The sequence below is a fragment of the Pelophylax lessonae genome (genome assembly GCF_965119305.1).
Source record: "Pelophylax lessonae genome assembly, chromosome: 6".
NCBI classification, from domain to species: Eukaryota; Metazoa; Chordata; class Amphibia; order Anura; family Ranidae; genus Pelophylax; species Pelophylax lessonae.
Genome location: NC_138773.1, coordinates 258,537,754 through 258,562,242, shown reverse-complemented (window position 1 = coordinate 258,562,242; position 24,489 = coordinate 258,537,754). Strand labels below are relative to the sequence as shown.

Sequence of the window (24,489 nt, the reverse complement as noted above, 5' to 3'; positions counted from 1 at the left end):
AATCTTATTTCTCACCATCTTGGAGTCCTTCATGTGTTTTTTAGCAAACTCCATGCGGGCTTTCATGTGTCTTACACTGAGGAGAGGCTTCCGTCGGGCCACTCTGCCATAAAGCCCCGACTGGTGGAGGGCTGCAGTGATGGTTGACTTTCTACAACTTTCTCCCATCTCCTGACTGCATCTCTGGAGCTCAGCCACAGTGATCTTTGGGTTCTTCTTTACCTCTCTCACCAAGGCTCTTCTTCCCCGATAGCTCAGTTTGGCCGGACGGCCAGCTCTAGGAAGGGTTCTGGTCGTCCCAAACGTCTTCCATTTGAGGATTATGGAGGCCACTGTGCTCTTAGGAACCTTAAGTGCAGCAGAAATCTTTTTGTAACCTTGGCCAGATCTGTGCCGTGCCACAATTCTGTCTCTGAGCTCTTCAGGCAGTTCCTTTGACCTCATGATTCTCATTTGCTCTGACATGCATTGTGATCTGGAAGGTCTTGTATAGACAGGTGTGTGGCTTTCCTAATCAAGTCCAATCGGTATAATCAAACACAGCTGGACTCAAATTAAGGTGTAGAACCATCTCAAGGATGATCAGAAGAAATGGAAAGCACCTGAGTTAAATATATAAGTGTCACAGCAAAGGGTCTGAATACTTAGGACCATGTGATATTTCAGTTTTTCTTTTTTAATAAATCTGCAACAATGTCAACAATTCTGTGTTTTTCTGTCAGTATGGGGTGCTATGTGTACATTCATGAGGAAGAAGAATGAACTTAAATGATTTTAGCAAATGGCTGCAATATAACAAAGAGTGAAAATTTTAAGGGGGTCTGAATACTTTCCGTACCCACTGTATATTTTTTCAGTTTGAAGGTTGTTCCTTCTCATTGCAGACGCCCATATGGTTGGGCTTTTGCCATGGCTGGAATTTTATGTGTTTACCTCTCTATATCTAACATCATTTATTTATGGATCTGATATTCAATTTAATATATTCCTGTTTTCTTTTCTTTTTCTCTCTATAGGTGCGGCTGTCATTGGGGGATGTTGTTATGTCCTGGTTCCACTGGGTGGCGCTGCTTCATTGTCAACGGTCTGCTCGAGTTTATTAGGTTTCACTGTGCGGCCGGGGAGCCACATTGTAACGCTTCCTGATGGAGGCTTTAGATGTGGCATATGAGCCCATTAGACCCTAGGGCTTCTGGTGGGCTCCTCCCCTCCCACGCTCTGCCAGTCCGGCGTTTCCTACCCTTTTACGCACGGCTTTTTGGCACATGCGTGGGTTGGACGGCCGGGGTCAGACTGACGTCACTTCCGGGTGACTCACTGACCCGGGAACAATTGAGCTATAAAGGAGGCAGATATCCAGCCTCCGTTATGGTGGTCATTCCCCATCCGGGGGTCACTGATCTGTGTCCTTGAGGAGCATTTGGAGGACGCGCTGCATGGTAATTCTTATCTCCTTACTTCGCCTCTCTGTCTATCTAGAGTTCCAGTCTAGTCTTTAATTGTCTACTTGTTGCTAGCTTTTTTCGTTTTGGAGGAACTGCCTGCTATTTTACTATATGCCTTATGTCCGGCTATGTATGGGACAGGTGAGTATACACTGGCTTTAATACCGACATTGGCCACCCTTCACGGCCTCTGTCCTTAGACATCTGGCACTTCCCCCCTTTGGTTTTACTCTTTAGGTGTTGGTGTTCCATATATCTAATCTACTTTCCTGATTAGGGTTCATTAACCCTGTGGGTGCTGGTTCTTGTCAATGCTGCTATGTATGCTTTCTGCATCTCCATTTTCGTGGGATATTTCCTGGCTTGGGTATATTGCTACTTGTCGCTATAATCACCCCTTGTTACATCTCTTGGATGCCGTTATCTGCTACTTTAACTGGCCTTATGACATCTTACTCCTTACCACAGGCATACCCTATATTGTGACTACCTGATTCCCTTTTAACCTGACCATAAGCAGTGCGTGCTCCTCCAGCTACCTCAACAGGTCACCCCTCGTGATTACTAATCACAAGATTGGTTTATTATTCTTCTGGTGCCTATTGGTTGGCTCCAGCAACATCTTCCTATGGGTAGGTATTGTTACCTGACTTATACGATCCTTTATGTCTTGCTATTTTCTCCCTTGTTCCCCATGGTGATCCCTTTACTCCTGAGACCCTTGAATCAGTGATCCATAGCCCACCCAGTTTGACCATGACTGGAGGGGATTATACCATCTCCTTCCCCCCCTCTGTGCCAGCTGTACTATTCTAGATGTTAATTATGAGAACACTCTAGCAATTTGCCAGCTAGTGTTCTAACTGGCGACATGTGTTAATTGGTTGGACATACTCAACTTGCGACATCAATGTTCATTTTTCTGATGGTATGTTATTATACTAATCCCATTGTATCCTACCACACAGAATCTATATTCCAAACCGCTCCGGATGAAGTCTGAACACCAGGCGAAACATGTAGAGCAATTGGATATATTGGTTTATTTCCTTTTGGAAGCTGTTATCATATTGTACAGGACGCTCTGCGTTGCCTGCACCGTGGTGCGGTCTGTGTGCAGCGTATAGCGCCCTACTTCTCCTTTGTATATCATTCAAATGCAATCTTGTATTGTCTGTTGCATTGTATGCTTTAGGTGGGGAGGTCCTCCCCACTCACCTATCATTTGTATCCTCTGATCAATGAAATTGCCCATGTTGATCGGTCGATACACACTTTTGTGGTTTTAATACGTATCCAAAATAAAGTGTTGTGTTTTTATTACGGTGCCTTCAAAGTCCATTTATTCCTCCCCCTTTTTTGTATTTCTGACATTCAGGACGTGGCACATGTCTCTTTATTTTATTACGCCCCTGTCCTTTGCTGCACCAGGGATAGGCGTAGATATTCTATTTAGTTTACATTACTTCAGGCTATACTCTGATTAAAAATTGTTCCTTTAATTCTTTTTAGCGATTTATATATACACTATATTACCAAAAGTATTGGGATGCCTGCCTCTACATGCACATGAACTTTATCTGGCATCCCAGACTTAGTTCACAGGGTTCAAAATTAAGTTGGCCCACCCTTTGCAGCTATAACGGCTTCAACTCTTCTGGGAAGGCTGTCCACAAGTTTTAGGAGTGTGTCTAAGAAAATGTTTGACCATTTTTCCAGAAGCACATTTGTGAGGTCAGGCACTGATGTGGACGAGAAGGCTTGGCTTGCAGTCTCCGCTCTAATTCATCCCAAAGGTGTTCTATTGGGTTGAGGTCAGGACTCAAGTTCCTCTACCCCAATCTCACTCATCCATGTCTTTATGGACCTATTTTGTATATACACAAACACGTATACATACATATACACACTCGCACACACAGATAACCTTTTAAAAATTTGCAATATTGTACTTGAGCTCACACTACCTGGTACTGCACTGTAGGCATAGGCAGAAAGCTCAGGACTCAGGAAGACATCAACCCCTTTCAGTGCTTTCACTTCCCTGACTGCTTGTCACTGTCCTAACCAAGCTCCTGCTTTGCCAATATCCAGTTTGGCAGAGGAGCTAGAGCTTAGTCTCATCTGAATGCCTTTTTTGTACCAGGATACTGTGACACCTCTAACCACCTCAGGCAAGTAGAGGCAAGCTCTAACAATTCCCAGACCCCTGCATATTATGGGTATATATTGCCTTTCACAGGCACTACCATAACAAGGCCTTCGTCTGATTTTTTTTTTTTTTTCGAGAAGGGCAATTTCCTGTTTATTCAGCATCTATTTCTTGGATTGTAAGGCTGGACAGTTGTGCAAAACCTGATGCCTGCTCAGTTCCTGGCTGTGTTAATACATGTCGGGTCCAGATCAGCCCCTGCTGCTACCTCTCACCTTGTGACTTACTACAAGATGATATAGCGTCGTGAGCTGATCACTTTGGGTCCAAAGGATACCGTCCTAAAGAGCTGGCCAGAAACTTCTGGTATGGCTCAGAGTTTTCCCCGAAAAATAAAAGGGGAAGGCAGGAGTGTACTTTTAATGAAAACAGGACGCTTAATAAAAGGTACATGACTAGAAAAGTTGTTCCATGGTGGGAAAGAAAGAGATATATATATATAATGACTTACAACTTTTTAGGCTGTGGTCAACCTTCCAAGTGGAGAAAAACTTTGTCCTTTCAAGAGTTAAGGTGGTTGCTCTTTATGCCTCGGAGGGTTGCATCCTGGTTCCTCAGTGGGTTTGGCAGGAGGGTGTAAGGAATTGAATAGAGCAAAGGAGTGTGTGATAAAGCACGTTGATTTTTCTGATTGGCAGAGGTGCTAAAGCCCGTACACACGATCAGATTATCGAACGATCTGTCGTCCGTTTTTTGTGGCATGCTAGTCTGATGGGGAAAGTGAAGAAGTTATTTACATACGAATTTTCCCATACGACCGAATTCTACTTCAGAAGTGATGTCATGTGTTGGATTGCTTTGTATGTGTTCTTTCTCTCTGAGCATGCCTAGTCTTGCTCTTAAGATTTTTTTCAGTTTAAATCTGTACTAATGAGACGAAAATCGGACATTGTTTTGACGGACGACAAAAATTATATAGCCTGCACATCAGGATTTTGTCGGCCGAAAAGTCGGAGTCGGCTGTCGAAAGCACCATACTAACAATCCAAAAATCGGCAGATCGGTCGTCGGACGAAATTTCCCTTTAGGTTTTCTTATCGTGTGTACGGGCATTTAAAGTAGGTTATCAAAGAAAAGGTGGGAGTCCTCTGTTTTGTATAAATGTAAAATATATTTATTTCACCCAGTAAAACACATTTTTGTGGCCTAAATTGGCACTTGATAACAATAAAATGGAATATGGTGAGGTGATGTCATCTGGTGAGGGTGGTTCCTGGGAAGAACAATGTGACAATGTTGCAGTCTGATTACTGCAGCATCTCAACCTAGGCAAAATCAGTGGATCAGAGCTCAATAGCTTCTTTTTTAACTAAAAATAAAATATTTTTTGAAAACATATATAGGAGGTTATTCACTAAAACTGGAGCGTGCAAAATTTGGTACAACTCTGCATAGAAGCCAATCAGCTTCCAGGTTTTATTGCCAAAGCTTAATTGAACAAGCTGAAGTTAGAAGCTGATTGGTTACTATGTACAGCTGCACCAGATTCTGAGTGCTTCAGTTTTAGTAAATCTACCCTATAGTGTTGCTGTATGTTGTGAAATGTTCAAAAACATATTCGTGTAAAATGGTTATAGTTACTGGTATATCTATATCCTGTACTTTATAAAGTGGTCAGCTTAGTGCTTTTGTGTTGTTTGAATATAAAATGGTCTCAGCTGGGATTCACCTTTGACATAAATGGTGGCATTACACATTTCTGTATACTTTGTTGTCAGGCAGCAAACTAAGCAATTGGAAAACTCAAATAGTGGAAGCATCCTGATACAGACTCAGAGTCAGGAGTTTTTATTAGACTCTGCTATGGATTGTTCCATTTCATGAGCACCAAGCATAAAGAGAACACTGCTGATACTTGAACTGGCTGAGCACCATCATTACCATAAGGGTGGCAGAGTGACTGTGGGAAACGGAAGAGCACAAGCAAGACAGATTAGTGTTTAACTTTGTAGTGAAACATAAATGCTTCATTTTAGAGAGCGTAAAAGTGCACAGCTCATTGGGAATTACAGTCGTCATAAGAAACGCACGCAGGTGTTCCGAAACGGTGAGATAAATGAGCCACTCATCACCTGAACAATGCTGAAGATGAATTGCAAGACAGCAGCTATTTTTCTTCAGTTTCCTTGAAACAAATTGCCTAATGCATTGGCAATTAAGTAAAAAAAAAAAACGTGGCAAGAAGCAGTTGAGGTAGATTTATTAATTCAGAGAATCCGACACAATAAATTAGCAATCATATTTGTTTCATACACAAACTGCACACAGCTATTTGTGAATCATCCATGTAGACTTGCTCTCATCTGTCACTTTTACTCATATCTTGTATTTGTTGTAGATATGCATTTGTGGTTTACCAAGTTTAATGATATTTTATCTGTAGGTTACTGTTTTAGTAAACTGGTTTATGCTTCCACATGTAAATGTGCTGTAACCCGTAACATATCACTCTGAGGAAGTAAATCAAGTCATAAACTGCTAATGCTTTTGAGCAAAACTGCCAAGTACTGACGTCAAAAAGACCATTTGGTTGGTAGTTTTATTTCACAAACATTTTTATTGGTTTTCTGAATTATTAAACAACTGATGAAAGCATACAGTCAGGTCCATAAATATTGGGACATCAACACAATTCTAATCTTTTTGGCTCTATACACCACCACAATGGATTTGAAATGAAACCAACAAGATGTGCTTTAACTGCAGACTTTCAGCTTTAATTTGAGGGTAATAACATCCAAATCAGGTAAACGGTGTAGGAATTACAACAGTTTGTATATGTGCCTCCCACTTTTTAAGGGACCAAAAGTAATGGGACAATTGGCTGCTCAGCTGTTCCATGGCCAGGTGTGTGTTATTCCCTCATTATCCCATTTACAAGGAGCAGATAAAAGGTCCAGAGTTTGTTTCAAGTGTGCTATTTGCATTTGGAATCTATTGCTGTCAACTCTCAATATGAGATCCAAAGAGCTGTCACTATCAATGAAGCAAGCCATCATTAGGCTGAAAAAACAAAACAAACCCATCAGAGAGATAGCAAAAACATTAGGTGTGGCCAAATCAACTGTTTGGAACATCCTTAAAAAGAAAGAATGCACCGGTGAGCTCAGCAACACCAGGAGACCACGGAAAACAACTGTGGTGGATGACCGTATAATTCTTTCCCTGGTGAAGAAAACACCCTTCACAACAGATCAAGAACACTCTCCAGGAGGTAGGTGTATGTGTGTCAAAGTCAACAATCAAGAGAAGACTTCACCAGAGTGAATACAGAGGGTTCACCACAAGATGTAAACCATTGGTGAGCCTCAAAAACAGGAAGGCCAGATTAGAGTTTGCCAAACAACATCTAAAAAAGTCTTCACAGTTCTGGAACAACACCCTATGGACAGATGAGACCAAGATCAACTTGTACCTGAGTGATGGGAAAAAAAAAGAGTATAGAGAAGGAAAGGAACTGCTCATGATCCAAAGCATACCACCTCATCTGTGAAGCATGGTGGTGGTAGTGTCATGGCGTGGGCATGTATGGCTGCCAATGGATCTGGTTCTCTTGTATTTATTGATGATGTGACTGCTGACAAAAGCAGCAGGATGAATTCTGAAGTGTTTCGGGCAATATTATCTGCTCATATTCAGTCAAATGCTTCAGAACTCATTGGACGGCGCTTCACAGTGCAGATGGACAATGACCGGAAGCATACTGTGAAAGCAACCATAGAGTTTTTTAGGGGAAAGAAGTGGAATGTTATGCAATGGCCAAGTCAATCACCTGACCTGAATCCGATTGAGCATGCATTTCACTTGCTGAAGACCAAACTGAAGGGAAAATGCCCCAAGAACAAGCAGGAACTGAAGACAGTTGCAGTAGAGGCCTGGCAGAGCATCACCAGAATGAAACCCAGCGTCTGGTGATGTCTATGCGTTCCAGACTTCAGGCTGTAATTAACTGCAAAGGATTTGCAGCCAAGTATTAAAAAGTGAAAATTTTACCTCAGTTGAATAGTTTTTATTGATGTGTTCATTTGTACTCCATACGTTTACACTGTTGTTATGCTCTACAAAAAATCCAATAAAATTTTGTTCAAAAAAAAAAAAGTGAAAGTTTGATTTATGATTGTTAATCTGTCCCATTACTTTTGGTCCTTTTAAAAAGTGGGAGGCACATATACAAACTGTTGTAATTCCTACACCGTTCACCTGATTTGGATGTAAATACCCAATTTTGATGTCCCAATATTTATGGACCTGTATATCATAAGCATACAATTACACTGGATTCTAGGCGAAAGAAATTAAGAAGAATGAATTTTGGAAAATAGAAGACAAAATATAAATCAGACATCATAACAGCAGTCTATGGCTATTGGTGCTTATCAGGGTATTCCAAGCTGGAAAGAATGCTCTTGCACAGAGATTTGTTTTGTATGGAGCATGCCAGGGACAAATGTGTGTAAAGTGGAGGAAACAAGGGGGGGGGGGGGTTATAGGGAATAGGTGAGGGAGGAGGATAAAAAGCAAAGATATAGGGAAAGAAGTGAGCTAGACATTTTAGGGGGGGGGGGGTGAGGGGGGGGGGGAAGTATGAGCAAAGAGGTACATGGGTTTCTGTCAGGCATTAAATCAAACTCTCTGATTCAATTCTGCAAGGATACTAATAGGTTGTTTAAATGCTTTAGCCAGCATTTGCCTGGCTGCCAGGAAAGCAAACTCCACCAGTTTCTACACTGGGAGGCACTAGGAACAAATATGATCTGATGTCATATACCAATGGAAGAGCACCTTATATGCATTTTCTTGGGCTAGTATACAGTATTAACCACTTTACCACCGGAGGATTTTCCTGCTAAAAGACCAGGGTTTTTTTTGCGATTTTTTACTGCGTGACTTTAACGGACAATTGCGCGGTCGTGCGACGCTGTACCTAAACGAATTTCACGTCCTTTTTTTCCCACAAACAGAGCTTTCTTTTGGTGGTATTTGATCACCTGTGCGATTTTTTGATCACGCGCTATAAACAAAAAAAGAGCATAATTTTTGCAAAAACAACAATATTTTTCACTTTTTTTTATATGAAATTCCCCCCAAAAAAAAATGTAAAAATCAAAATTTTTTAACATTTTCGGCCAATTTGTTTTACGCTACCTATGTTTGGTAAAAAAAATCGCAAAAAGCGTATTTTGATTGGTTTGCGCAAAAGTTATTGCGTTTACTAACAAAGGGAAAGATTTTTGTCATTTTTGGTGTTTTTTTTTTTAACGAGTAATGGCGGCGATCTGCGATTTTTTTTGCGGTACTGCGACATTGCGGCGGACAGATCGGACCCTTGACTGACATTTTTGACACTTTTGGGGGTACCAGTGACATTATTGCAGTAATCAGTGCTATATATATGCACTGTTACTGCAAAAATGACACTGGCAGGGAAGGGGTTAACAGTATTGGACAGGGAGGGGTTAAGTGTGTCCTAGAGGCGTGATTCTAACTGTGCAGGGACAGGTCTACTAGTGTAAAAACAAAGATCAACAGTTCTACATAGTAGAACTGTCTGATCTTCACTTTTACACAGGGAGAACTGACAGGCGGCTTGTTTACATAAGCCGCTCTGTCTTTCTCCCGCTGTACCGGCGATCGTAGTGTGACCGGCGGACATCGGGTCCGCTAGTCACTCTCCCGCACTCCTCCGTGAACGAGCCGAGGCGGGCGCGCGCCTCAGCGGGCGCGCGCCTAAGCGGGCGCGCGCCCGCCCGCTATTGGCTCTAGAAGGAGTGACAGGCGAGCGACGTAGACCTACGTCACTCTGCCTGGCCGGGGCCGACTGCCGCAGTAAATATACTGTGCGCAGTCGGCAACCGGTTAAGTGAATAATTTGATCTAGTGGTTCAAATTTTGTTCCAATCTGCTTGGTTGGTAGTTTTTAAGCAGATGTATTAGTATCTTTTCAAGTTTTCATGGATAAATTTGTGACATAGCAAAAATGGCAACCACTTGGATCAGTTTAGAACTAGCACAGTATATTTACATAGTTGCATAGTAATATATTTACATTGTTAATCTGGTTAAAAAAAAGACATCCTGTTTAACAAACAGTGAAACAAACATACTCAAATAAGAGACCTCCATATACACTATCCAATACCCACAGTTGACCAAGAGGGCAAAAAAACCTCAATAAAGCATGATCCCACTTGTTCCAGTGGAGGGAAAAATCTTTCCAGATCTTCCGAGAGGCAATCAGATATTCCCTGGCTCAACTTTACCTATAAATGTTAATATCCAGTTATATTATGTGCATTTTGGAAAGAATCAAGGCCTTTCTCAAAACAATCTATTGAGTTGGCCAGAACCAGCTCTTGAGGGTGTCTATTCCACATTTTCACAGCTCTTACCGTAAAGAAGCCTTCCTGTATTTGGAGGTTAAATCTATTTTCCTCCAGACATAAAGAGTACCCTCTTGTCTTGTCACCAAGTTCATTATATGGACTACTTATGTATTTAACCACTTTGGTTCTTACACCTGTTTACCCCCTGTGGACCAGACCATATTTTCACATTTCTGCTATGTGTTTATTCATGAGTCTATAACTTTGTAATTACTCATGATAACGATTTGATACTTTTTTTTTTGGGGGGGGGGAGGGAGAGGACCAACAGCGCTTTCTTGCGACCCTAAAAATCCTCTGAGAATTTTTTAAATTTATTTGCATTTTAAGAGAAATAGTAGTAAAGTAAAAATCTAAAAAAATTTAAAAAATGTTTTAAGTTTGATCAAGTGATATTTACCAGTACTGTGCCTGTTCTATTTACTGCAGCTATGTCCAAACTTTGGCCCTCCAGCTGTTCAGGAACTACAATTCCCATCATGCCTAGTTATGTCAGAGATTTACAATGCCTCATGGGAATTGTAGTTCCCGAACAGCTGGAGGGTCGTAGTTTGGACACCCCTGATTTACTGCAACATTAAAATTAAATTTTTGGTACAAAGCATGTTAACCACTTAAGCCCCAGAGGATTTGGCTGCTTAAAGACCAGGCCGTATTAAAATTTGCGATTCGGCACTGCGTGACTTTAGCAGACAATTGCGCTGTCGTGCGACGCTGTACCCAAATGAAATTGACGTCCTTTTTTTCCCACAAACACCTGTTCGATTTTTAGTTTTTGCGCTATAAACAAAAAAAGAGCGTCAATTTTGAAATTAATAACAATATTTTTCAAATTTTTTTACAGTGCCTTGCGAAAGTATTCAGCCCCCTTGAACTTTTCGACCTTTTGCCACATTTCAGGCTTCAAACATAAAGATGTAAAACTTTAATTTTTTGTGAAGAATCAACAACAAGTGGGACACAATCATGAAGGGGAACGAAATTTATTGGATATTTCAAACTTTATTAACAAATAAAAAACTGAAAAATTGGGCGTGCAAAATTATTCAGCCCTCTTAAGTGAATACTTTGTAGCGCCACCTTTTGCTGTAAGTCGCTTGGGGTATGTCTCTATCAGTTTTGTACATCGAGAGACTGAAATTTTTGCCAATTCCTCCTTGCAAAACAGCTCGAGCTCAGTGAGGTTGGATGGAGAGCGTTTGTGAACAGCAGTTTTCAGTTATTTCCACAGATTCTCGATTGGATTCAGGTCTGGACTTTGACTTGGCCATTGTAACACCTGGATATGTTTATTTGTGAACCATCCCATTGTAGATTTTGCTTTATGTTTTGGATCATTGTCTTGTTGGAAGACTGATCTCCGTCCCAGTCTCAGGTCTTTTGCAGGCTCCATCAGGTTTTCTTCCAGAATGGTCCTGTATTTGGCTCCATCCATCTTCCCTGTCCCTTCTAAAGAAAGTCAGGCCCAAACCATGATGCTGCCACCACCATGTTTGACAGTGGGGATGGTGTGTTCAGGGTGATGAGCTGTGTTGCTTTTACGCCAAACATAAAAACCTTTTGCATTGTTGCCAAAAAGTTCGATTTTGGTCTCATCTGACCAGAGCACCTTCTTCCACATGTTTGGTGTGTCTCCCAGGTGGCTTGTGGCAAACTTTAAACGACACTTTTTATGGATATCTTTAAGAAAGGGCTTTCTTCTTGCCACTTTTCCATAAAGGCCAGATTTGTGCAGTATACGACTGATTGTTGTCCTATGGACAGAGTCTCCCACCTCAGCTGTAGATCTCTGAAGTTCATCCAGAGTGATCATGGGCCTCTTGGCTGCATCGCTCATCAGTCTTCTCCTTGTATGAGCTGAAAGTTTAGAGGGACGGCCAGGTCTTCGTAGATTTGTAGTCGTCTGATACTCCTTCCATTTCAATATTATCGCTTGCACAGTGCTCCTTGGGATGTTTAAAGCTTTTTGTATCCAAATCCGGCTTTAAACTTCTCCACAACAGTATCTCGGACCTGCCTGGTGTGGTCCTTGTTTTTCATGATGCTCTCTGCGCTTTAAACGGACCTCTGAGACTATCACAGTGCAGGTGCATTTATACAGAGACTTGATTACACACAGGTGGATTCTATTTATCATCATTAGTCATTTAGGTCAACATTGGATCATTCAGAGATCCTCACTGAACTTCTGGAGAGAGTTTGCTGCACTGAAAGTAAAGGGGCTGAATAATTTTGCACGCCCAATTTTTCAGTTTTTTATTTGTTAAAAAAGTTTGAAATTTAAAGTTAAATTTCGTTCCACTTCATGATTGTCTCCCACTTGTTGATTCTTCACAAAAAATTACAGTTTTATATCTTTATGTTTGAAGCCTAAAATGTGGCAAAAGGTCGAAAAGTTCAAGGGGGCCGAATACTTTCGCAAGGCACTGTATATGAAATTACAAAAAAAAATTAAAAACCAAAATTTTTTAACATTTTAGGCCAATCTGTTTTCTGCTACAATTTTTTGGTAAAAAAAATCGCAGTTAGCGTATTTTGATTGGTTTGCGCAAAAGTTATTGCGTTTACTAAGGGAAAGATTTATGTCATTTTTATTTATTTTTTTTTAACTAGTAATGGCGGCGATCTGCGATTTTTTTGTGGGACTACGACATTGCGGCGGACAGATCGGACCCCTGAAATGCAAAAAATTAATACTGCGCTATGGTGATAGTGAACAACTCAAATTGCTGCTGTTCAAAAAATCAAAATGATTTTTCAAAAATGACAGTGCAGATAAACCAGCGCAAAAAGGTTGTAACTGATAGTGAAAATAATAAATATATAATCAATGACTGGGTAAAGTGCATACAAAATCATAAATTCGTAAAGTGTGTAGTGCAACCTGTGCAATATTTCAGTCATATAAATAATGCCATAAATATATAAAACTAATTGACAATATAAATATATAGTGAAAAAGTTCCACATAAAATTTCATATAAAATCCCAAGAAAGTGTGCAGTGCAAGTAGCCAGTGAAAGAAAGTCCACAAAGATGCTTAAGTGCTGAGGGATCTGTGCAAAACCATGCCGGCAATGTGATGTGATATTGTGAATATCCACTCCCATAGGATGTTCCACTTACCAGACAGATTGGACCCCTAGACAATACTGTGTAAGGGTCACTCAGGCTTAGTCCAGTAAGGAACCCAGGCAATATCCTTTGAGGCTGAAGTGGAATATAGTATGCTTCCAATGTGTAGATCAGCAGGATAATGAGACCATATGGGGAAGGAAAGGCTCACAATAGTGTAATACTGATAATGCCGTTTATTGATAAAAAAGATAGTTATTCTACTCACATTTGGTAAGAAAAAAGCAGGCTTTGTTCGTCACTAGCAGGTACTGCAGGTCATTCAGATCGCGGTGCGCTCGGGGCTGTGCTTGGTCACGGCGTGCGTTCCCATGGGACATCGGATACGCACAGGGATGTTAGTGAACGAGCGGGGGCGCGCCTCTGGCAGCGCGCGCTCGCCCCCTAGAGGCTTGTGGGCAAGCTACAATTTTAACAGTAGTCTATGTGTGTCGGGGGTCTAAGAACCCCCTCCCCCCCCCATCCATGAGGGCTTGATTGACAACAATGTCAATAGGCTAGAATGGAACTGGAACTTCAGTGTTAAGCCTAGTACACACGGCCCAATGTCTGGAAACATCAGCCGGTTCAATAAAAAATGGCCTACATTTGGGCTGTGTGTATGGCAGCTGGTCCGACAGAAGCCGGCCAGCCACCTTCTGTCAGACATGCATGCTGGAAAACCAGCAGCTGCCCAGAGTGTTCTGGCGGGGAAGCCGCCCCCTGTCTGAACACAGTAGCTCAGCAGGGAAGATCAATGTACTAACATCGGATTGTCAGTACAGCGGCTCTGACCGAAGGTGTCAGGTTTTTTTTGTTCAACCTGCTGGGTTGAACAAAAAAAAAACTAGTGGTGTGTACTAAGCTTTATTCTTTTCTAGTGTGATGGAAAGCATAGGCTTTGTTAGCAGGTGGTTTTGGTAAAAATATATACTAAAGTAAAAATAACACTTAAGGTCCAGTATACTTCTAATCTATTCAAATTGTTGTCAGTCAAGCCCTAATGGAGGGGGTGTTCTTGGACCCCAAAAATGCATTGGCTACTTTTTGTATTGTCCCCATGACTTTTCATTAAAGCGGAGTTCCGGGCACAGAATTGTTTTTTCAATGAACATACCCCCGGGACAGTCAGGGCTAGTACATTCCACAATGGCTAGCTTCTGATCTGTCCCGGTTCGCACTTACCTGCAAGAAGAAATACTCACTTTTAAAATTTCTTCTCCAGCGTTGCCATCTCTGTTGTGGGCAGCTGAAGCCAGCGCGATCCTCTTCTGCGTCCTCTTCCGTGTCTTCTTCTCCCAGAATGTGCCTTCACCGACCCCTCTCGTCACTTCCGGTGCGGCGCCGCATTCCTCCACAGCTTCTGGGCATGCCCAGAAGCTGTTTAGCAGGGAATGCGGCGTCGCACCGGAAGTGACGAGCGGGGCAGGGGCCGTCGCATTGATTCCTGGGAGCGATGACGTTCAGCTCTCAGGAATCATTGCAAACCGGCAGTGACGGCGCGGGCACAGAGGGAGGAAGTGGAAAATAGGTGAGTATTTCTTTCTACGAATACAAGGTAAGTAAAAAAAAAAATAACCCTAACTATCCAATTCCTTTTCCGGTGAAGAAGAGCAAGCGGATGGACACAAAATCGATTAGGTCGATTTTGTGCCCGGATCTCCGCTTTAAAGTTGTTTTTTGTCCTCTTAGCAGTGGGGTGGCCATTCAATTTCCATATTTGTTGCTTTACATTACAAGCCAAGGAGACTGTGGAGATCCTCAGGGGTGTAGAGGCTACCTGCCCAATAACCAGGTCATTTACATCAATATCAATACTTTAAGATAGAAATACCATGAGTATTTTTCATCTTTCCTCAACTTTACAAGATGAATACTTGGATGGAACTTGGAGCTTTTCAGACTATAACTGCTGATTCAGCATAAATGTAAAATAGTTTTTTTGATGTCTTTGTTTACTTTTTCTGTGGAAGTAATCATACTTGCTTAGAAGCTTTAGAATTCGTTTTTAACCTATCATAGGTTACATTATATCATATCATGTTCCACATTTTGAAACCTTAAGATGTTGGTTGCGTGAAACATCTTGCCATTAGTACCTGTGCACATGGAGTTAGGCACTTTCATTATGAATGTGTCCAATGGATATGCTGGGTGTTTAATGTAGTTAAAGAAGTTTGTATTAGGATATGTTGTATAATTTTCCTGTTTAGCGGTCATGTCATGTTTAGTGCAGTATCGTACAGTATATGAGTATAGAATGTCATTCAATCGTATTGCTCACGTTATGCTAGAAGTTTAGCTATTGTTTTCTGATCATGTATGCATGGATTTGAGAACATTCTCATGATTTTGCATAGAATTACCTATCAATTCCACCCCCACTCCCCAACCTTCTGCTCTGTTTTTTGGGCACCCTTTAGCTGCCAAAACCAGAGATAAGCCATTGAGGGCAGGTTATGTGGGTTTGATCAAATTTTAGAGTCAGTCTCTCATTAGCGCTGTATGAACAAAGAGCCTTCCCTTTGGAAGGGCCTGAATGTCTACCTGCTGTTAAGATTAGGAACCCAGAGATTTGGGTACTATTTATTTATCCATTTTACCGATTGGCAGTCCCTTTTATGTTCATTGTTGCTGTGTACCTTTGCATGTCTTCCTGCCATGGTGCCACCTAGACAAAATTTCTGTCCATCAAAAACACACAGGGTATATCATGTATTTGATACCTTCAAGTGCAGCCCCATTTTTTTTCTGCCCTGCCTCTGGTCTCATCATTCATTTTTCAGCACCCTTGCAAGTAATGCCTATGCATTCCCCTTCCTGAGATGTTACCAATGGGGCTCATTTACTAAAACTGGAGAGTGCAGATCTGCATAGAAGCCAATCAGCTTCCAGGTTTTTATGACAAATCTTAGGATGTTCTGGTCTATCTGTAGGGGTATTGGAAAATTGGAAGGGAAGGAAGGAGGGGCCTTTATGCTCACCATCTCATATAGCATTTTCTACACCCTTCGGTATTATGGCAGGTCCTCATATTCTTTTTTTTTCTCTTTAAAATGTTTTATTAAGTACTTCAGCATGACATCATACAGTTCAAAAGAAGAATGACACATGGCTCAGTACAGTAGTCATCAGCAATGGTTAGGAATGTAGCCTCACGGGACTAAAACACAACTAACCAATAAGAATAGCAAACAATGAAGGCTCAGATTCAATATCGGTGCAGCCTTTTTAAATGTCCCAGCTTTGAGACTGTTGCACAACATAACATCTTACAATACCTGAATTCAGAGTCACTCCGTGTGTGGTTATGAATAAGCGATTTACATCGTGAAACGCGTCAACCCGACACGTCTGTTCGTGCACTGTACTGTCTGTCTGCTGTACTTATGAAGAGTTCAATTGGTTTCATCTTAAAAACACCTTGAGTGCGGTCTCTATCTTTTGGAAATCTCTATGCTTGGACGGCGGATCCGACCTGCACCAGGCTTTGAACTTGCACCTGAGCGGCTCCTCTCTTTCTTTGCTTCCGTCATACCAATTTTTAATAGGAATGTGAAAAACGGGAACTAAGAAAGAGTAGGGTCCTCATATTTATTTATGCCCACGTGCAGCAGGACAAGTATGTCCACTCTTACTGCTTTATATATTTACAAATTAGGTTTGATTTACTAAAGGCAAATATACTTTTCACTTTGCAAGGGAATTTTCCCCAGATCTCAGTGAATAAGGTGATGCTCTGCTGACCTCTATCATCCACTCATGTGCATGCAAAAATGTAGTTTTTTTTTCCATTGCAATTAATTTGGCATTCTTAGCAAATTGACATTTTACCACATTCAATAAGCTCTGGGGAAAATTCCCTTGCAAAATGAACACCCTATTTGCCTTTAGAAAATCAACACCCAAGTCTTCAAAACTGTCTAAAACAGATCTATTCTGTACTATGCATTCAAATGCATTTCATCCAATAAGTGAAATTCTTTAGAGAGCTTTCTTAGATTGGAAGGGAAGTATTACATTGAGAACAATATTCTTTTTACAACGTTATGTACAAATTTGTAGCTCTAAAGTTGTATTGTGCAGTAAAACTATCTTAATTAGAATGGCCCACTCTGCTCTTTATCGAGAAGAGCATTTTGACCGAGTGCACCTCGGTGCTTCTTCAGTGAAATAAAAATGTAACTTGCAAGCAGTCTTTTGGTTTTTGTTAATTAAGAAGATAATAACAGCGCCGCTTGAAAAAATGAGCTTTTCGTTTGTTCCATAAACCTTTGGCTGTTAATATCCCTGAACCTTCTCGGAGCTTTATATGGTATTTGACAAATTAAAGGTGCACAAAGGCATGCCATAAGGGAGGAAACTGCTTACTTTTCTGACTGCAAATCCTCTAAACTGCTAAGCATTCTGGGTTTTAATATACTTTGCCTCATTAGATTTTAAATGTGTCTCTGATCTGTTTTTCAGAAATTCCAGAAAGGAACTCAATGATATACGATTTGAGTTTACTCCAGGCAGGGGTAAGTTTTAATTAAAACTATTTTCTGTTATCAAACTTACATATTGCCTTTAAACATGCACCTAGGAGACACATTGGGTTTTCTTGAGTTTAATTATTTAGTTTTTTAAGAGCTGTGTACATCCAGACTTTTAAAAAGGAAAGCCAGACAAAAATATCAGTTAGATAAAATGCTAAATGAAAAAAATGTCTTATCTGTGGTTCCTTTTTATTTTCTGATGTATTATTTGGAAGAAAATATGTTCCATAAATATTGGGGATGGTAGCACAGTGAAACGTTTGTACAAAGCTGGCATGTAAAAACTGTTGAAGCTCAGAAAAGGAAACCATATGTGCATACAACCTGACAGTATGGAGTATATTTATAAATTAAACTGTTGTGTGAATGTCAAAAGCATCCACACAGCCATACAAATAATTCACATATTTTGTCTATTATATTTATTTTCCATTATTGTCTACTCAATCTAGTGGCAAAAATGCGATATTTTCATGCTTGAAGTATTTCAGGAACATACTGCATTATGGCCACTAGATAGAGCTGGTTAAATAAACATATTAGACAAGATACTGGGATTATTCGTTACAGCTGTATGAATGTTTGTGACATTCATATAATGAACTCGACACTTAGGCCCCTTTCACACTGTCCGCTCTGTCGGCAGACTCCGTTTTTCTCAGCGGGGATCGATCCGCCGATCCCCCACTCAGCAGGCGGATGGCAGCTCTGTCTCCGCTCTGTGTGCGGAGACAGAGCTGTTAGGTCTCCGCTGTCCTCTATGGGGGAATCAGATGAGAACGGACCGCCTGTCTGTTCTCATCCGATCCGCCAGATGGATGGAAAATAGGGTTTCCATCCATCCGGATTTGACGGACAGGATCGGATCGGATGTCAGTGGACATGTCTCCGCTAACATCCGCTGCCCCATAGAGATGCATGGGGCATCCGTTCAGATCCGCCTAAAAAACTGACAGGTGGATCTGAACGGTCCGCCAGTGTGAAATGGGCCTTATGTGTATTTATTGACTGGAGCTCTCCTGTAAAGCATACCTGTTCTGAGAGTAATATGGGTGGTTGCCTTTGCAATTTCACTTCAGACCGCATGATTTGCAGCTGGATTTGGGTAGCAATGGCAGCTTTACTGTGACTGTCCTAAAGAGTTTAAATGGAAGGGCATGGCGGAGGCAAGCTTCTTAGTGGCAGGTAGGATTATCTCTGTAAGGCCTCTTTTTTAATTTTTTTTTTTTTATTTTTCACCATTGAACGCAACTGCGTGTTAGTCAATGTGATCACTCATATGCAGGCATTTTAGTGGGTTTTATGTGCAGCGTTCAGTGGTGGAAAAAAATGGCCCAGTCCTGCATTCCTTGAGAATTTTTTTAAATTATTAATGCAAACTCTCTTAAACGTGCATAAATGTGCACTTACACATATTACTTTATTCTGGTGGCTAGAATACATGAATATTCCAGCCAATAGAGTGAGTTTATGCTCAAATGCTTCTAAACACTTTATACATGTAAACTTGCATAAACGTGCCAAAAAACAAGTGAAAAAAATCGCAAGATTATAGGCATTTAGAGGCATTTTTTTCTGGCAGCATGGATTTGTTTTTTTAATTTAAGATCCTACGTATAAATGAAGAAATAAGTGTGGCATACTGTGGCTTATAAAAGAGACCAGTAATCTGATGAAAAAGCAGCTTCTCCTCAAAGCATATATAGAGAAAAGATTAGAGTGAGAAAGGGTTGGACCCTCTGTCATGTTTTTTCTTGCTGCCTGTATCTTGGTTGGACATTAATCCTTTTTCCATACCTGTGACCATTATGAGAGAGTTGTCCCCAGAACAAGAATAGAGAAAAAATATTACAATGGTGACATGGAAGTTGCATAAGAGGTGAATTCCCCTCACTTCCTTTAACATCTTGTTGTGTCTCTGGGACAGGAAAGGAAGATAAATCTTCTCGGTGGTATATAAAAAAAAAATAATAATAATAATAATAACCTGATATTTTTCAACAGTTCACTAATCTAGAAATAAAATGAAAAATTTGGCTATGCATAGACTTATTGTTACACATCACATACTGACAGAATAATATAAAAAAGGTCAACACAGCTCGCAAAACCCTTCATTCTAGATAAAAAAATGTTAGTACAGAATAACTTATATAAATAACAAAAAAAATAAACAGGCAGCACACAATATCAAAAAAAATATCATTAAAAAAAAAAACTAAGATGTGTAAAGCCCTGTACACACAGGTTAAATGTCAGGAGACATCGGCCGGCTCAAAAAAAAAAAAAAATGCTATCCGTCAGAACCTGGCTGGCTTCTGCCGGACGAGCATGCTGGAAAACCAGAAGCCAACCGACTCCCGATCAGCACTCTCAGACTTTATGTGCAATTTTAACAGTAAATCCAGCAATATGTATCGGCCCCTTTCATGCTGGTGGGCTTTTCCAGGGAGACAAAAGCATATGAAAACTATTCCCCATCCTATGTAATTGTTCATGCTGCAGGTGCCCTGCACTTTAAAAGGTCTCGCATGCTGTATCTTTGGTACAGTTTTTCAAATTTTCAAAAGCGCACTAAATAGGCACCTTCTAATGTAAGTCAATGGGAACACATCAAAAGCTTATCAAAAGTGCACCAGTATGAAAAGGGCTTTACTTTGTGTTGTGGGTGCAATCCCTCCGACTATTTACCACTTCAGAATGAGCACCAGTTTAAAGGTACATCAAAAAACACTACATAGTCTTCTCTACAAGAATGTTCCTGCAATACTCAGAAAAGAGAAAAGAGGCTTCTCATGGTGTAATAGGTTTAGTATAAAGAAATAGGGTTAAAAGAGCAAGGAACACTCACATGACATAAGTGCATCTAGTACTAGTTCAATGCTATCTTAACCTTTTTGCTATAATAAAGCAATTACACTATGAGAAGCCTCTTTTTGCTTTCCTGAGCATTGCACACTTATAGGCTGGTACAAGAAGAATGTTGATTGGAGTTCAAGACCATAGAGCCAAGCAAGTTGGAGAAAAGATTATGAAGTCCATTTTTTGTCCTACCTTTAAAGTTGAAGTCAACTTTTTAACTTGTACCTACAGGTAAACCTACAATAAGTCTTACCTATAGGTACAGTGAATATCTCCTAAACTTGCACTGTTCAGGAGATATGCACACTGCATGCAGCCAGTGACACCACTGGCGCATGCTCTCTGAAGAGACGGCATACACGTGCTGTACCTTAGAGCCTAATGCCACATGTGCAGGAGTGACGTCATTGTGGCCCCAGCAATTCATACAGCCGAAGCCCGCAAACCCGGAAGGAAGACTGGGTGAAGATGGAAGTGCCTGGGATCCGTGACACTCTAAAATGTGCAGTTTTATTGTATTGGGGGGGTCCGAAAAGCAGTCAGTATCCGGTGTGACCACCATTTGCCTCACACAGTGCAACACATCTCCTTCTCATAGAGTTGATCAGGTTGTTGATTGTGGCCTGTGTAATATTGGTCCACTCCTCTTCAATGGCTGTGCGAAGTTGCTGGATATTGGCGGGACCTGGAACGCGCTGTTGTATACGCCGATCCAGAGCATCCCAAACATGCTCAATGGGTGTCATGTCCAGTGAGTATGCTGGCCATGCAAGAACTGGAATGTTTTCAGCTTCCAGGAATTGTGTACAGATCTTTGCAACATGGGGCCATGCATTATCATGCTGCAACATGAGGTGATGGTCGTGGATGAATGGCACAACAATGGGCCTCAGGATCTCATCACAGTATTTCAAAATGCCATCAATAAAATGCACCTGTGTTCTTTGTCCACCGTTCATAACATACGCTTGCCCATATCATAACCCCATCGCCACCATGGGCCACTCAATCCACAACATTGACATCAGCAAACCGCTCACCCACACGACGCCATACACGCTATCTGCCCTGTACAGTGAAACCTCTCCAAAGTGCCAGATACCAACAAATGTGAGCATTTGCCCACTCAAGTTGTTTACGATGACGAACTTCAGTCAGGTTGAGACCCCGATGAGCACGACAAGCATGCAGATGAGTTTCCCTAAAACAGTTTCTGACAGTTTGCTCAGAAATTCTTTGGTTATGCAAACTGATTGCTGCAGCAGCTGTCCGGGTGGCTGGTCTCAGATGATCTTGGAGGTGAAGATGCTGGCTATGGAGGTCCTGGGCTGGTGTGGTTGCATGTGGTCTGCGGTTGTGAGGCCGGTTGGATGTACTGCCAAATTCTATGAAACGCATTTGGAGATGGCTTATGGTAGAGAAATTAACATCCAATTCACGGGCAACAGCTCTGGTGGACATGCCTTCAGTCAGAATGCCAATTGCATGCCAAAAACTTGCGACATCTGTGGCATTGTGCTGTGTGATTAAACTGCACATTTTAGAGTGGCCTTTTATGGTGGCCAACCTAAGGCACACTTGTGCAATAATCATGCTGTCCAATCAGCATCTTGATATGCCACACCTGTGAGGTGGATGGATTATCTTGGCAAAGGAGAAGTGCTCACTAACACAGATTTAGACCGATTTGTGAACAATATTTGAGAGAAATAGGACTTGTGTGTACATAGTTTTACATCTTTGAATTCAGCTTATTAAAAATGGGGGCAAAAAAAAGTGTGTTTATAATTTTGTTCAGTGTATATTTATGTTCTCCTCCTACCTGCTCTGCTTAAAAGACAAGTTGTTATTTCACAATTGATACATACATCCATCTGTTTTCTTTTTGATATTATATTTTTACATGCTCAATAAAGACGTATTAAAACATAAAACCTGATTGGTACTATCTACTTCATGGCAGATTAAAAGAGTATTTATGAGCTAAAATAACAAATTCAAAGTCCAGGTAATTGTTCGGCTAGGGATCTATGTAGTTTAATATTAATCTAGATCATCAAAAGCAATAAATGCTGGAAGCTTGTATATCTTGTAGGGTCTACAAGTGAATTCGCACAATAATAGATGAGGATTATTAGAACATCATGATTGCTGTATTTTTATCCATACTTTCCATAAGTAAAAGTATGGATCCAAAAAATTTACTTTTACCTTATTAACCATTAGGGCGTTAATGGCCTTCTTTGTAACAAATGGAAGCCCCACCAAATTCATTGATATGCAAAGTACAAACTTTGGCTTTGTTTTATTATCAAACATTTTATTCTAATATAAATTATTACACTTCTTCCCCCTTGTACACTGATTGACCTTAAAGATTTACTGCCAAAATGTAACAGTCACAGTGGTTCTGAAACTTTTATTTAAAAGATTATTGTGAAAGAAAGTTAATGAATTTGGCATCCACTGAAACAATATATCACAGAGAAGTGTCTACTTATCTGCAGTCTTAACATCACTTTGTTGGTGTGAATTCAGAAGGGTACCTGTTGTACAAATTCTCTTCCATTGCCTTTCTGCACTTACAAAGTTTTGATGTTACATGAGCTAAAACACTTAAAGTGATAGAATCTAAACAGCAACAAAATTATCAATGTTTTTTAGGTTGCCAGTAAGCAATATCTGGTACTTTACTTATATTCTAGGTTTTTAATGTAGGGAAAATTGATAATTGGCTGGATAATTTAGAAGCAGTTCCAGATCAGGTTTGACTGTCTGGCAGTTCTGGCATGTGCTTAAAATGGTGGTCTATGCATTAATATTGCCTGGATAATTGGTATAATGTTGGGCTTAGTATAAAAGCATAGGTAATACACATTCAAATGGAAAAAGTGCTATTAAGCAAACATTAAAGCTAAACTCTTGGAATTCAGACACTCTAGCTGAATTCCGGTAGTTCAGCTTTAAAGAGAAACGTATAGCTTTCAAATCGGTTCCTCTGCCCATATGGAGCCCCCTTGATTCCTAAATACAGGCTGCACATGGGGCCTTGACTTCTGTCCATGTTAAATGAGTTGCAAAGGCAGGAAGGTTTTTTATCTTAATGCATTCTATGCATTAGGATTAAAAAGCCCTCTGTGTGTAGCAGCCTCCCCAGCACCCCCTAATACCTACATGGGCCCCTTTCTGTCCAGAGATGTCCATAAGTCCCTCGGCCGTCCGGGACTCTCCCTCCTGATTGGCTGAGATACAGCCTCAGCGCCATTGGTTCCCACGGCTGTCAATCAAAATCAATGAGCCAATCAGGAGAGAGAGGGGGCAGGGCCTCACAGCAGCTCTGTGTCTGAATGGATACACGGAGCTGCAGTTCAGCTTGGGTGCCCTTATATCAAACTGCTTGCTGCATGGGGGCACTCGATTGAAGGGAGGGGCCAGGAGCAGGAACGAGGAACCCGAGAAGAAGAGGATCCGGGCTGCTCTGTGCAAAACCAACTGCTTAGAGGAGGTAAGTATTCCATGTTTTGTTTATTTAAAAAAATAACAGACTTTACAATCACTTTAAAATAAATCTCTGCCCCCCCCCCCCCCCAGCCCCGCATCTCATTTTACAGTCAAATGCTAGAGTCCTTACTGTTCCTCAAAGGTTTAACATTTGACAGTTAAATGTCAGGGAATGAGCTTAGTAGATGAGAGCTAGGACTTTATAATGTGTTGGGCAGAAGTCAAGGTCCTATGTACGGTGATGTGCACTCTGTAATTGACAACATGGCTTCATTTTTTTCTATGCTTTGCAGTAGGAAGGATGGTGTCCAAGGGGGAATAACTGTCTCTGGGGAAAGACTTTAGCAGAGTTTCTTTTTATGGATCATGCACTGGTGACTTTTTATAGACTGAAAAATTCATATTTTGGCAGCCATTTCTGTAAATATTGGCAA

The 24,489-nt window shown here is 40.9% G+C and overlaps 1 protein-coding gene across 1 annotated transcript in view; it reads left to right on the top strand.

The window, feature by feature from the left end:
• Positions 1-24,489, top strand: part of STK39 (serine/threonine kinase 39) — a 647,523-nt gene that overhangs the window by 469,772 nt on the left and 153,262 nt on the right. Inside the window, exon 15 of the mRNA XM_082260316.1 lies at positions 17,622-17,674. Within this exon, the coding sequence (XP_082116442.1) occupies positions 17,622-17,674 (53 nt within the window). The remainder of the gene's footprint in view (positions 1-17,621; positions 17,675-24,489) is intronic.